Consider the following 14,785-nt stretch of genomic DNA (forward strand, 5'->3'; position numbering starts at 1 on the left):
CAGGGTCGTACCCAAAGAAATAGCCTACGTACGTGAAAGACGATTCCATATCAGGTAAAGACGATTCCATAACAGGTAAAGAAATAAATTTTCTCGTTGTAGGATTGTATATCATGAGAATCTAAAGGAGAACAATAGATCAAGGCGCGGACGTATTGATACTCTAAGCTATCGTATTGGCGACGTGCCACGGTTGATACTGCGTTTCCATTGTCAGGATAAGTAGATGAGTAGAAGAAGAAAGGTTCACGGGCAAAGTGGTGGAAGATGAAGTGAAGATCATCAGGCCGCGGCTGAGACAAAGACCGAGTCACGATCGAGTTTATGAAGTCTCTACGGTACCGATTATGGTTGACCATAGCTTTGAGACGCATTGGAATCTCACTAGAGACTTTGGATGGGAGTTTCTTCAGTATCTCCACATTTAGATCGAGAGGGATATTGATATCACGGGCTGTGATTTCACGGCAGCAACTACGTTTAAGATTATTCGGTTTAGGAGATTGTGAGGCCGTATGAATATGATCATTCTCTTCTCTTTCTCTTTTCATTTTTTTTTTTTTGTAAACCCTAATCATTGAACACAATAGTTTTTACAAGGCCGCCATGAATGGTTATTAGTTTTTACTTTTTAGATTGTTTTTGGTTTTTATATTTTAGATTTTGGATTTTGCTTTCTAGATTTTGCTATTGGATTTAAAATTAATAAAAAAAGTGAGGAATTTAAAAAAATTTAAAAAAAAAAAACAGGTTCCAGTATTTTAAATATTAACACCACATCTGGAGTATTCCAACAGAATATATATAAGTATTTACAATTTTTTGTTTATAATTATTATTTTCGTATTTTTAAATAATTAATAATATAAATTTATTTAAAAAAAATCTGATAAATAGCAGTATATTTTAGATTTGATATGGAAAAATAAATTGATCTTTGGACAATGAAAAATATTAATATTGAATATTTTGAGTTTTAATACATGTAAATTAAGATTGAATTGCATCAACTATATGCAACTGATACAAATAATATTCTGAAATACATGTACTTAATATTTAATTATGAATCGAATATGTATTTATTAGAATCATTTTATTATTGAGATAAATTTTGTATCATTTATTTAATTAATATTTCATTTGTATTATTATATTAAGTGGTGTAAATTTATATTTTTTGACGTTTGTGTATCTGAATATTTAGCATTTGAGTATGTCTGGCACTAGCACTGTAGGTATTTTGAAAGTCAAAACGCTTCCAGGCACTTTTCCCTAGAAGGACAAAAGGAAGTATGAAAGCCCGTATTATCCAGATCTCACCAAACTCTGGTACCTAATAACGGCTTTATTCAGCGGTCCCTCCACCAAACTCCCAAAACTCGCTGGATGCTTTCTTCCCCCCGTCCAAACTCTCTTCTCCAACATCGGAATTCTTAGCTGTGCTTTGTCTTCGTGGCATCTCAACTGGCGACAAATCACACTCCGAAGGTAGTTGCTTCCCTCTTCTTTCTCAAAAGAGTCTTAACCTTGTATTCCCCTATTGTTCCTTTGTTTAAAATCTCACTTGCTAAGTGAGTAACCTGTTCGAACCCATCCCACCATCATCCCCATCCCCTTGAACCCGAAGCTCTAGAACCATGGAAAAGAGGATACCATACCACCTGAAAGGAAAAAACATTGAGAGCGGCTTCTCTCCCCCTACCTGTAAAAGAATCAGAGCTCTGGATCTTAATACCTCTAAGCTGATTGAGGAAAATTCTCTTACCTTAATGGACCTTACAAACCCACCGGCTCAAAGATTATGGTCTCTTTTCCCTTTACTCTCAAACCGCTGGAACCTAAGAGGAAAAGCATCAGGATCAGATCTCGGAAAAGGCTGCGTTCAGTTCAGCTTTGAGTATAAGGAAGATATGGAGAAGGTGTTAGATAGCAGACCATACCACTTCGACCAGTGGATGGTTATCCTCCAAAAATGGGAACCGATTATCTTGGAGACGTTTCCATCCATGATCCCTTTCTGGATTGAGATCCAAGGACTCCCTAAACATTTATGGCTGCCTGAAATGGTGAGAACAATTGGTGAGGAGCTCGGAGAACTATTGGATTCAGAGATTACAACTTTGACAGTTAAAATAAAGGTACTCATTGATGGCCTACAACCCTTGGTAAAGGAAACAATAGTCGAGTTCATAGATGGCAGTGAAGCCCTGGTTTCCTTCCGCTACAAGAACCTCAAAAACCACTGCTTATTTTGCAATAGACTATCACATGAAAAGAAATTCTGCCCAGGTTTCTTAGCGGAAAAAGAGAGACAATAGAAGCTGAACCCCTAAACGAGTGTTCCAGACAAGCCTGAACCTTAGAGAAACTATTACACTCCATGGGACAACTTTATGGCTCCACAGGATAGACCAACCAGATCGAGGACACAAGACACAACTCAGGGGAACCACTCTTCCACACAAAACCCCTCTAATCATCTACGCCACCAGTCAAACTCTCGAGGATCTTTCCAAGCTCTGTCCCCTCATCAAAGAAGCCTTCTGGCCACCAACCTTGACAGACACCAACCTTGACCCTCTAATGCTCGTGAGAGAAGTAGATCAGCGCTTCCTTCACGCTCACCTGCACTTTCTTTCTCTTCCTCTAAAAACGCTTACTCAAGGTCACACCACAACTAGGGGAGGATATAAAAACACAAACTTACTCTGGAGAGAAAAACCCTCACAAAGAGCTGAAAACTCTGAAACTTCTATAACAGGGCGTCCCCTGGTGGAACACACTCTATCATCAGCAGAAGTAACCCCTCCTCCTCCCAGGCCCATTCCTTCTACCGAGGAGGTAATGGGAACCCTCCAAGAGGTTACAGTTCAGTACCTGAGTTGTGATTCAAGGGGAAGCTAAAGGCCTAACTGTAGAAACCGCAAGCAGGATTATTGAGGCGGCAAGAGCTTCAAACCTGAATGATACCCTGCAGCACCCGGTACATCTTGAACCATCCCCTCTGACCACTTATGAGGCTGGATCTCAACGGGATACTACGCATATCTCAAATGCTGCCTCGGGAAGAAAAAACGCGGTAGACCACCCCTACAAAAATCCCAAAAAAAAAGTTCTCTTAGATTAGCAAAAGCAAAATCAAGCAAGTGAAACAAGTGCCTTATTCAATCTTCACCATAACAAAAAGGCATCCCTGAAACTGGATCCTCCCATCGCGGGGAAAATAGCAAGACTTGTGATGGAGCACCAAAAGGAGAGATAATCCCAGCTATGGTTAAGAAGAAGGTGGATTTTCACAATCCACCCTCTCCTCTTCCTTAAAATTACTAAGTTGGAACTGTTGTGGGCTGGTGAACCCCATAACAGTCCAGCGCCTCCGGGAGTTTCATTCCAAGATCTCACCGGAAGTCCTGTTCCTCATGGAGACGAAAAATCTAGATGAAAAAGTTTTAAACTCCTTACAATAGATGAACTACCCTGCTCACCTCTTGATCCCACCTCATAGACTGGGGGAGGAAGACTAGCCCTATTCTGGAAACAAGATTAGGAGTTATCAATATTGTCAAGTTGTCAAAATTTTATTGATACTAAGATTGATTTTGAAGGTAAAAGTTTCTTTGCTACCTTTGTTTATGGGGAGCCAGATCGTTCAAAGCGAAAAGAAATCTGGAAGGAGCTAACAACCTTGGGACTAGCGAGAGAGGATCCCTGGTTCTTGACAGGCGACTTTAACGACATCATTGATGCTTCCGAAAAGCAAGGAGAGCCTCCCCGACACGTGGGGACGTTCGTAGATATTCGATCCTTCATGGCAGAGTGTGATCTGTTTGATTTGCGTCACTCTAGAAATTTTCTATCATGGAGGGGTAAGAGGAATGATCAGCTAGTCTTCTGCCGCCTTGATAGGTCTATGTCAAATGAAGCATGGGCGGAAACTTTTCCTTTTAGTCGAAGTGAATATTTCAGATTTGAAGGCTCCGATCACCGCCCTTTGCTCACCCAACTGGACCTCACAAAGAAGAAAAAGAGGGGAACTTTTAGATACGATAGACATTTAAAAGAGAATGAGGAAGTAAAAAATCTGATAAAGAAAATCTGGTCGAAAGATGCTCATGAGGAGGTGGAGGAAAAGCTTAAACACTGCAGAAATGCAATCTCTAAGTGGACAAAAGAAAAGTCAAAAAACAGTCGAGAGTTGACTGAAAACCTCAAAGAGCAGTTGGATGCAGCAATGTCAAACCCAACTCCAATCCAGAAAAACATTTCCAGAATTAACAAAGAGCTGATGGTGGCCTACAAAGCAGAAGAAGAATTTTGGAAACAAAGAAGCAGACAACTTTGGTTATCTTTAGGGGATAATAATACTGGATATTTTCACTCGATAACCAGAGGAAGAATGGCTGTAAATAAATTTTCGGTGTTGGAGGACAAAGATGGAAATGCTGTGTATGAGGAGCCCAATATTCTAAGAGTGATTACCTCGTATTAAGATGAACTCTTCACCTCTCAAGAGAGTCCTCGGTTGGAACCGGTGAGGAAAGCCATTCAACCCTGTATCTCTGAGGATATGAACCTCTCCCTCATTGCTTTACCGTCTGCTACTACATGCTTCTCCATACATGCAGAAAAAGCACCTGGACCAGATGGATTTTCTGTTAGTTTTTTCCACACGAACTGGGATACAGTGGGACCAAACATCATCCTAGAAGTTCAAAACTTCTTCTCGTCCCGCTGCTGATGTTCATATATTTTACCCTGTTTTCCCTTAATATATTCACATCTTTTGCATCTTTTGCTATCCATTTTGACCATTATTACATAGCTTTAGGACTGTTCTTGCATTAGAGTTTAGTTGCATCGCATTTGCATCTTTTCATGCATAAACAGGTGATTTTGGAGCTTAAGGAGCATGGAAGCAATGCTGAGGAGAAGTGAAGCAATCATGAGGAGAAAGCAAAGGAGCTAAGGCTGAAGAACCAAGGTTCGGAGTCCAACTCGACTGCCCACTCGACCAGACACTCGACCGTGTGATGAGAGGGACTCGACCAAGTGGGAGGAGCACAATAGGAGCCAACTCGACCGGTCACTCGACAGAGCACCAGGTCGAGTTGGTCGAGCCGCCTGGCTATTTTGTCTTTTAGCATTTTTAGGGCTTCCACTACTTTTTCTATTTAAAGGGGTTGTACCTGCAGCCACCAAAGGAGCCAGCTTTTTAGATAGTCAAAAACCTAGTTTTTACTCTTTTTGGGAATTATTCCTTTTTCAATTTTATTTTTAGATCTTGTACCTCCTTGAAGGAGAAAAACATAAGATTCTTGGATTTTGTTGGTTCCATAACTTTCCAGATATTAAGAATTCGTGTTTGATTCCTTCTTCAATATTGTAGATCTTTGCTTTATCTATCTAATCATGCAAGTTTCATCATTTTCTGGGTTTATGACTTTGATGTTCATCATGTATGCTTGTGAGTAGTTGCTTAGGATCTTGAGGATGAGTTAGGTTGGGTTGTGTTTGAGGTTTGTTTGATTTGGTCAAGCTTGATTGTTGTAGATCTCTTCTGGGCTAGATGTTCTTAATGCTGATCCTATATCTGAGAGGGTAGGATCTGATTTCAAGCCTCTTAGCATCACACCAATGTCTAAGGAGCATAGATAAGGCTAGATCTAGAGACTATCATTAGGCTTGCTAAGAGATTAGAAGTCTTGTTTGATTTTTGGCATATTGCTTAATGCTTGCTTGTGTAGATTCTTTACTTTGTGAGAACAAGTCTAGAGATGCATGAGTTTGATTGTTTATTGCCATGAGAGTGGATTAAACATGTCTTAGAAATGTATGTCTAGAGATTAGCTCAAGTTGTTTGAGATTTGTTGACCAAGTTAGATGACCTCAATCATAGTCCAGCCCATGAATCCCTCCTCAAGACCTTCCTTGTTTATTGATTTCTTAGCTTAAATCCTGTTGTTTAATCGTTGTTTGATTCGTTTTGGTATTGCTCTGTTTTTCTTATGTTGCTCAGTTTTGCGTATTTGTCCAGCTCGACCCTGCACTCGATCTACACTTGATCGAGTGCTTGCTCGAGTTCCAACCCAGAACTTGTGTTTATGATTTGTGTTTGTCCTGTTTCACTCTAGTTGCATTTCTGTTGCATTTCTGTTGCATTCATTTAGTATCCTGTTCATTATTTACCTTGCATTAGTTCAATACTTGCATTATCATAGTTTCTGTTTCTGTTTTAGCTTCATAATTGTCATAATCATTCTGTTCCATTTGCATTTAGCTCCTAGTTCTTGTAGTTTTACTTTCTGCACTTTACATTTCATCGTAGGATTGTTAGTGACAAACAACCTTTACATCTGGCTTGACTTAGACTCATATGCACATTTTGATTGTTCACAAACACTCAGATTGGATTGACACCTCTTATACTACAACTGCATAAGGGGAATTGAAACACCTTGCTTTCACCATTGTTCATCATCATAACATTCACATTTCATCCATTTCACACACTACAACAACATGAGTTTCAATTTGGCGTTGTTGCCCATTTGAGTTTGTTTTGTGACATTTAGGATCATTATTAGTCTAAGATTAAGTTCGTTTATACACTTGTGAAGTTACTGAACTCGAATCTTCTTTTGCTTGGCTGTCTTGAGTTTCAGGTACCCACTCGACCACCCACTCGACCACCACTCGACCGAGTAGTGATCGAGCACTTGATCGAGTTAGAAGCCGGATACAAATAGACATCACTTCCCAGTCGACTCGACCACCCACTCGAGCCTGCGCTCGACCGTGTACCTGTTCGAGTCTGTACTCGAGTTTGTTGATGCACACAAGGCCAAAAGGCAAAAACAATCTTCAAAGGCCTATTGACAACATCCACAGACTACAAAAGGGTTTGAGACATAAGCAAAGAAGAGTAGTTGAGGAACAAGAACAACAAGTGCTAATGGAGCAACAAGATCAACAAGCTCCAAGGGCAAGGAACATTGGTGCTGGGGATGCATCTAACACACACAACCAAAGAGCTGGTATTGTGCCTCCTGTTGTGGCCAATAATAATTATGAAATCAAGAGTGGATTGATCTCCATGATACAAGCCAACAAATTCCATGGGTTGCCAATGGAGGATCCTCTAGATCACCTTGATGAGTTTGACAGAATATGTGGACTCACAAAAATCAATGGAGTAAGTGAAGATGGCTTCAAGTTAAGGCTATTCCCATTTTCCCTTGTAGACAAAGCTCATCTATGGGAGAAGACTCTTCCTACTGGAGCTATAACCACATGGGATGCATGCAAGAAAGCTTTTCTGGCCAAGTTCTTCTCCAATGCAAGGACTGCTAGGTTGAGGAATGAAATTTTTGGGTTTGCTCAAAGGAATAATGAGAGCTTTTGTGAAGCTTGGGAGAGGTTTAAAGGATTCCAGACTCAGTTTCCTCACCATGGCTTCAGCAATGAGTCCCTTCTAAGCACTTTGTATAGAGGAGTGCTTCCCAAGATGAGAATGCTTCTTGATACAGCCTCCAATGGAAACTTTCTCAACAAGAATGTGGAAGAAGGATGGGAATTGGTTGAGAACCTTGCTCAGTCAGATGGTAATTATAATGAAGATTATGATAGAACCATAAGGTTCCCCTCCACTGATCAAGAGGACAAATACAAGCAGGATTTAAAGATGGTCAATGAGAAGCTTGACAAGATTCTCCTAAGCCAATCAAAAACCATTCACTTCATTGGTGAAGAAGAAGCTCTAGTCCAAGAAGGAGATAGGGAGTTTGCTGAGTTGTGTTATATGCAGAACCAAGGAGGAGGATACAAAGGCTACAACCAAGGTGGAGGATTCAAGCAGAACAACCTCTCTTATAGGAGCACCAATGTAGCCAACCCTCAAGACCAAGTCTATCCACCTCCTCAGCCTCAACAACAGAACAACTATGCACCCAAGCAGCAGCAACAAGTGTTCCAGCCCCAATTGTGTCCCCCACCAGGGTTTCAGACTAACCAAGGCCAGGAACAAGACCTAAGAGCAATGATACAACAGCTGTTGATTGGGCAAACCAATGGAAAGATTGAGGAAGCCAAACAGTTTGCTGAGTTGAATCAAAGGTTAACATCACAGTATAATGATCTCAATATGAAGTTTGAAGGTCTGAACTCAAGAGTGAAGTATATGGAGAGCAATATAGCATCTACTTCAGCTCCAAAACCCACCCAACTCCCTGGAAAAGCAGTTCAAAACCCAAGGGAGTTTACTGCCAAAGCCATTCATATCTTTGAAGAAGAAGTCACTGAGGACAGTGAAGTTCAAGTTGGGGAGGATTGGTCATTTCTTGAAGCTCAGAGTGAAGTTTGTGCAAAGCAGACTGAATCCGGGATTGCACTCGACCAGGTGCTCGAGCATGCACTCGACCGAGTGAGTGTTCGAGTGGTCGATCGAGCTGAAGAGTCAGAAGCTGTCAAGCCTGCTAAATACATCCCTCCTGCTTACAAACCGCCTCTACCATTCCCAGGACGTTTCAAGGCACAAAAGCTTAAGGAATTAAGTGAAATCATTGAGAAAAAAGAAATGTTGGCTTTGCAACAAGAGGAAGAGAAGGCTTTGAAGGAAGAGGTTGTGATTGAGAAACAAGAAGAAGAGATGGGCATACAAGAGATCATCATTGCTTACCAAGAAGAAGAGAGAGGACCTGCCTTGGAACAGTATGATCCATATCCTCTCTATAAGGATTTTTTGCTTGATTTATCAAAGAAGAAGGCTCAAGCTCAAGATGAAAAGGATCTTGAAGACCTTGGAGGAGTAATCATCCCAATTAAGCTTAAGGATCCAGGTCCATTCTATCTTCCTTGCACACTTAGCTATCATCACTACAACCAGTGCTTATCTTACTTGGGAGCATCTATCAGTGTGATGCCCTATTCTATAGCACAAAAGCTTGGGCACACTGACTTCAAGTCCACCAACCTTCATATATGCCTAGCTGATGGTTCAAACAGAGATGTGGTTGGCAAGTTGGAGAATATTCCAGTCAAGATAGGAAGAGTAAGGGTTCATACAGATTTTGTGGTATTGGAGATGGACAAGGAACCTGAAGATCCTATCATCCTTGGGAGGCCATTCTTAGCAACAGTTGGAGCTGTTATTGATGTTAAGGAAGGTCTTGTGACCTTGAACATTTCTGAGGATATAGCTATGAAGTTTAACATCTATAACCCAACCAACCTTCCTACCATTGATGATCAACCTTTTACTATCAAGGACAAAGGTGGTCATGAAGGTTTAAGTGAAGAGGCAACTCCAAAGGACAATCTCTCTCTTCAAGAAGATTCTGTGGAAAAGCTTAAGAGGTCAGTTCAAGAGTTGACTGGTATGGTTAAGGATCTCCAAGTCAAGCTAAACAAGAGGTCATTAAGGAAAGCAAGACCAAGGCTCAAAATCGAGAAGAAATATGGTTTGTGTGTTAAGGGTGAGGTGATCAAGGATCAGACTCACAGTGATCAAGAAGTGCCAGGGAGGATTTCATCACCTCCTTGGTATCTAAACAAAGCCTAAGAAGGCAACCAAAGTCAAGCTTAGTAACTCTAAACAAGCTCACTAGGGAGGAAGTCCCTAAGGTATCCTCTGTAAATATGCTTTATTTTCTTAGTAGTTTTGATGTGTTTTCTTTTATGTTTGTGTTGGGCAGGCCTTTTAATGAAAGTGTAGATGGGTATGAAGAGATATGGACTTGGGGAAGGAGATTCGCAAGCCCACTCGACCAGCCCACGAGAGGTACTCGACCGAGTTGGAAAAGAACTAAGGCCCACTCGATTCCCATTTCTCTAGAATGGTCGAGTGGAGGGAAGAAAAAGAAGAAAAATTTGAATTTTCAAACTTTGTTCAAGGAGCTCGACCACGTGCTGGTCGAGTGCGGGGTCGAGTGGCAGCAAAAAGCAGGTCAAAGATTCCCATTTCAAATTTGAATGGTATGGACGCTCCACCCTTGTCTCCTTGTCCCCTTAGCTTCTTTAAATAGAGCCTTACACGATCCTATATCTCTCACACTCTCTCATTTGCTCAAAACAACTAAAATCAAGTTTTAAAATCTCTCTCAAAGTTCATCTTTTGCTCAAACTTAGCTCTTTTAAGTTTTTGGGTCGCTAACCTATTAACCTTAAGCTTTGAGTCTATTCCCTTCAGTTCTATTCGAAAATGTCTTCAAGGATTACTAGGAAGTCTCAATAAGCGGCTGCGAGCTCCATGGAACGTTGTGATGATCGCCTACAATCAAAAGGAGAAGCTGGAAGAACCACTCGACGCCCCACTCGAGCATGCACTCGACCGAGTGGTGGTCCGAGTGGTCGATCGAGTCAGATGCCGTGTTCAAGAAATCAGTCAGTTGAGGAAGATCCTGAGAGAACTGAAAGTGAAGAAGAAAGTGAGCCAACTCTTAGTGAGTTCATGAGGAGAAACAAGGCCAAAGGGAAGAGGCCAGCAGTTGAGATTGAACAAGAGGAGGTTGAGAGTGAGAGTGAAGAAGCAGGTGAAGAAGAAGAGGGAGAGGATGATGGAGAAGCAGAATCTTGTGGTTTGACAAAGAGGCAACTTTATGAAGCCTTCATGAGAATGGAGTTCCTGGGGACTAGATATCCACACAAGGAAACCATGGAGAAGCTAGTCATTGATGAAGATGTGGAGTATCTTTTTGAGAAAAGCAACCTAACCAAGTTCATGGGGCTTTGCATGGAGGGGTGTAAAGAAGAAAGTTGTGAGTTTCTAGCCACAGTCAAGCTGCACACATATGCAAGGAAGGATGATGAGTTTGGAGCTGGTCATATTGCTTTCACAATCAAGGGGAAGAACTATGAGCTTTCATTGAAGAAGATAGCAAATGTGTTTGGTTTTGAAGTTGGTAGTAATAGGAGCTTGATGATACTAAGAGAGGAGCTCTATGCTATTTGGGAAACCATTGGAGACAACATCACCTATTCATCCTCCAAGACCAAGAGTTCAAAGATAAGAAGCCCAGTACTAAGGTACTTCCACAAGGCCTTAGCAAATACATTCTTTGCTAGGAAGAAGACTGGAAATCTCAATGAGGGTGAGCTCAAGATAATTGACATGGCTCTCAATGGAATCATCCTTGAGGCAAGAAATGGAACCATCATTCTTAGGACCACTGTGGAGACTGACCTTGCAATGGTGCTCATTGACCACATGATATATTTGAGAAGTTGGGTAGGCAAGCTACAAAACAAAGGGTCAAGAGGAGCCTTAGCCATTGGAGGCATCATCACTCCAATACTACAAGCTGCCAAGGTCCCACTTAGAGGAGAGAAGGTTTTGCCAAGATGGATTGACTCAAGCTACCTCACCTCTACTCTCATATTGGCCAAGGAAATGTATCAAGGAAATCACATCTTAAACTTTGAGCTTCCAACAGTTGGGAAAAACAGTTGATCTTACCTAACCAAGAGCTCACCACCATTCAAGAAGGAGCAAACATTGACTTTTGGCCAGCTAATGAGTTCTTGTTTGATGGGATAGTTCAACCTAGAGTTGATGAAGCTGGAGATGTACAAATGGCTGATGGGGAGGAGCAATTTTACTTTGAAGATTATGAGCCCAACCCAAGGGATAGTAGAGGAGTGAGAGAGACTAGCAAGAGGTTGACTCTCCTACAAAAGTGGAGCAAGTGGCATGGGAAGAGGTTTGATAAGCTAAAGAAGAAGGTGGACAATATGGCTAAGTCCATCAAGGGCCTAAAGAAGGAGATTGCTGAGCTGAAGAGTGCAAACTCATCTCCAAGCCATTCAAGCCCCTTGAGGAGGAGTAGCTCAACTAGAGCACTCTCAAGAATTGCAAACCCTGTGGAACCAGCTAGAGCTTCAATGTACGAGCCAAATCAGAGGAAGAGGAGTTCAAGTAGCCGAGAACAACAATTTTCGAGGCACTCGACCGGGTCACTCGAGCACCCACTCGACCGAGCACCCACTCGACCGAGCACCCCAGATGCACTCGGCCGAGTTCTAGCCCAGATCACCTTATGGCTTCCCACCTCCAGCTGCTTATCCAGGATATCCAGGTTACCCTCCCATCCCACCCCAGTACTTCATGGATCCAGCACTCTACCAGCTGTTCTACCAGCAGCAAGGTCAGAATTTTGACACTCGCGGTCCAGCTCGACCCCCCCCCACTCGAGCACGTACTCGACCGAGTCCCGGTCGATTCCCATCGTCGAACTACCCCAATCTCCACCTCCAAGTCATCAACAAGACCCCAACTACACTTTTGACAGCATGCAAGAGGATGTAGATAGTTTCTTCTCCAATCCTTAAGGTACCACAATCACCTTCCCTTGTAAATACCATTGCATTTGATATTGTGTTTTGTTTTTGGTCTTGAATCCTCTTACAAATTTCTTTCACACAGAGGACTGTGTGATTTAAGTTTGGGGGAGGGTTTGAGATAACATTTGATATTGTGTTTTGTGTTCTTATTTCAAATTTTTAGCATCATCATGTTAGTATTTGCATAGCATCTAAGGCATAGAAAAACCCTAAAAATTTGAAAATTTTTGCAAAAATCCTTATAAAAAAAAAGATTGAACCAAGCCTTGAATTCCTGCATTGCATTTGGTCTAAATTGAAGCATGTTGTGATTTGATGCCATTTCCTACTTATAAGAACTTAATATTGACTGTTAAATATCAATGTGTGCATTGCTTTAAACTCATGGATATCATATACATATTTGGATCATCTTTCTCCTTTTTACCACTCTTGTTGATCCAAGTAGCTGATTGAATCATTAAAATCAGTTTCCAATACCCTTAACCAACCCTTCTTTCAAGCCATGTTTATTCTTGAGTGTGTAAGGCCTATTTTGGGATTGAGCTTGGTAGAAAGTGTTAGGTTTGAACTGACAAGAATAATGCCTTGTGTAGTTCTAGTTTGCATTTTCCAAACTAGATAGGACTAGGTGATTTCATTGTTGGGTTTGGGATTTGGTTGTTTGAAAAAGAAAGAAAAGAAAAGAGGAAAAGAGAAAGAAAAGGTTAGAGTCTTTAGGAGGGGAATGTGTTTAAGTAAAATCAAAATCTAGTGAAAGAATGGGAAGTATGATATTGTTTAAAGATGGTTTCAGTCAAAGAAAAGAAAGAAAGAAAAAGAAGAGTATAGCAAAATGCTTTTATGTCTTAAGAATAAGAAGAAAAGAAAACCATAGCAAATAAGTAAGAATCTCCCATTCCACTAGAAAGATCAAATAAGAAACCTCTCCTAAGACTTTAAAATCAAAAGAGAAAAGGGTGAAAGAGAAGAGAAGAGGTTAAAGGGTAGCACTAGGATCAATTGGGTTTAGATTGATAGGATAAACACTTTGGGTGCCTTTGGGTAGACAAGGTTTTGTTCTTGTATGTGTCTAAGTGTTCTTACCTTTAGCGTTCTTCTAAAGCTCAATCCATTTTTATGAGAGAACCTTGATATTGATAAGCCCCACTCTAAAGAGAGACCATCATTGTCTCTAAAACTTTTACTACCAAGCCAAATGAGTTGAAGCATTGCATAGAATTGATTCATGTTCTTGATTAATGAATGTTAAAGGAAATGGTTGATTTGAATGCATGTGGATATCTAAGGCTCAAATCAGTAAAGGTTGTGATATGCTTGTCTAAAATCTTTAAGTACAGCTCATTCAACTTGCATCATAGTACTAGTAACTTGGACATTGATTCTAGATGGTCTATTTGCAAGCTTTAGGAACTGAGATCCCACTTTCAAACCTCACCTACCTTCTTATGTCTTGTTCATTTGCTTGAAGGCAAGCAAAGACTAAGTTTGGGAGTGTTGATGTTCATATATTTTACCCTGTTTTCCCTTAATATATTCACATCTTTTGCATCTTTTGCTATCCATTTTGATCATTATTGCATAGCTTTAGGATTGTTCTTGCATTAGAGTTTAGTTGCATTGCATTTGCATCTTTTCATGCATAAACAGTTGATTTTGGAGCTTAAGGAGCATGGAAGCAATGCAGAGGAGAAGTGAAGCAATCATGAGGAGAAAGCAATGGAGCTAAGGCTGAAGAACCAAGATCCGAAGTCCAACTCGACTGTCCACTAGACCAGACAGTCGACCGTGTGCTGAGAGGGACTCGACCGAGTGGGAGGAGCACAAGAGGAGCCAACTCGACCGATCACTCGACCGAGCACCAGGTCGAGTTGGTCGAGCCGCCTGGCTATTTTGTCTTTTAGCATTTTTAGGGCTTCCACTATTTTTTCTATTTAAAGGGGTTGTACCTGCAGCCACCAAAGGAGCCAGCTTTTTAGATAGTCAAAAACCTAGTTTTTACTCTTTTTGGGAATTATTCCTTTTGCACTTTTATTTTTAGATCTTGTGCCTCCTTGAAGGAGAAAAACATAAGATTCTTGGATTTTGTTGGTTCCATAACTTTCCAGATATTAAGAATTCGTGTTTGATTCCTTCTTCAATATTGTAGATCTTTGCTTTATCTATCTAATCAGGCAAGTTTCATCATTTTCTGGGTTTATGACTTTGATGTTCATCATGTATGCTTGTGAGTAGTTGCTTAGGATCTTGAGGATGGGTTAGGCTGGGTTGTGTTTGAGCTTTGTTTGATTTGGTCAAGCTTGATTGTTGTAGATCTCTTCTGGGCTAGATGTTCTTAATGCTGATCCTATATCTGAGAGGGTAGGATCTGATTTCAAGCCTCTTAGCATCACACCAATGTCTAAGGAGCATAGATAAGGCTAGATCTAGCGACTATCATTAGGCTTGC

General features: G+C 40.9%; 2 protein-coding genes and 1 non-coding gene across 3 annotated transcripts; 1 reads left to right on the top strand and 2 right to left on the bottom strand.

The window, feature by feature from the left end:
* Positions 1-50: 50 nt before the first annotated feature.
* On the bottom strand, positions 51-551 carry LOC147920992 (putative F-box protein At1g32420). The gene has a single exon (XM_087501327.1). It carries the CDS (start codon positions 549-551, stop codon positions 51-53), a length of 501 nt encoding a protein of 166 aa, XP_087357453.1.
* Positions 552-1,640: 1,089 nt separating this feature from the next.
* LOC147920993 (uncharacterized) lies at positions 1,641-4,492 on the top strand. Its single transcript, XM_087501328.1, has 3 exons — positions 1,641-2,292; positions 2,765-2,887; positions 3,609-4,492. Exons 1-3 carry the CDS (start codon positions 1,641-1,643, stop codon positions 4,490-4,492), a joined length of 1,659 nt encoding a protein of 552 aa, XP_087357454.1.
* A 2,859-nt stretch (positions 4,493-7,351) lies between these two features.
* Positions 7,352-7,458, bottom strand: LOC147920994 (small nucleolar RNA R71). The gene has a single exon (XR_015591893.1). It is a non-coding gene; the product is annotated as a small nucleolar RNA R71 (small nucleolar RNA).
* Positions 7,459-14,785: the final 7,327 nt, after the last annotated feature.

This window comes from Camelina sativa, chromosome 19 (genome assembly GCF_030686135.1).
Source record: "Camelina sativa cultivar CO46 ecotype springtype chromosome 19, ASM3068613v1".
NCBI lineage: Eukaryota > Viridiplantae > Streptophyta > Magnoliopsida > Brassicales > Brassicaceae > Camelina > Camelina sativa.

Excerpts from the sequence above, each read along its gene's own strand:
- LOC147920992 (XM_087501327.1), bottom strand. The coding sequence starts at position 551 with ATGAAAAGAGAAAGAGAAGAGAATGATCATATTCATACGGCCTCACAA.
- LOC147920993 (XM_087501328.1), top strand. The coding sequence starts at position 1,641 with ATGGAAAAGAGGATACCATACCACCTGAAAGGAAAAAACATTGAGAGC. Across the intron at positions 2,293-2,764 it reads TGAAAAGAAATTCTGCCCAG|GGCGTCCCCTGGTGGAACAC; the intron begins GTTTCTTAGCGG and ends CTTCTATAACAG. Across the intron at positions 2,888-3,608 it reads TACAGTTCAGTACCTGAGTT|GTAAAAGTTTCTTTGCTACC; the intron begins GTGATTCAAGGG and ends TTGATTTTGAAG.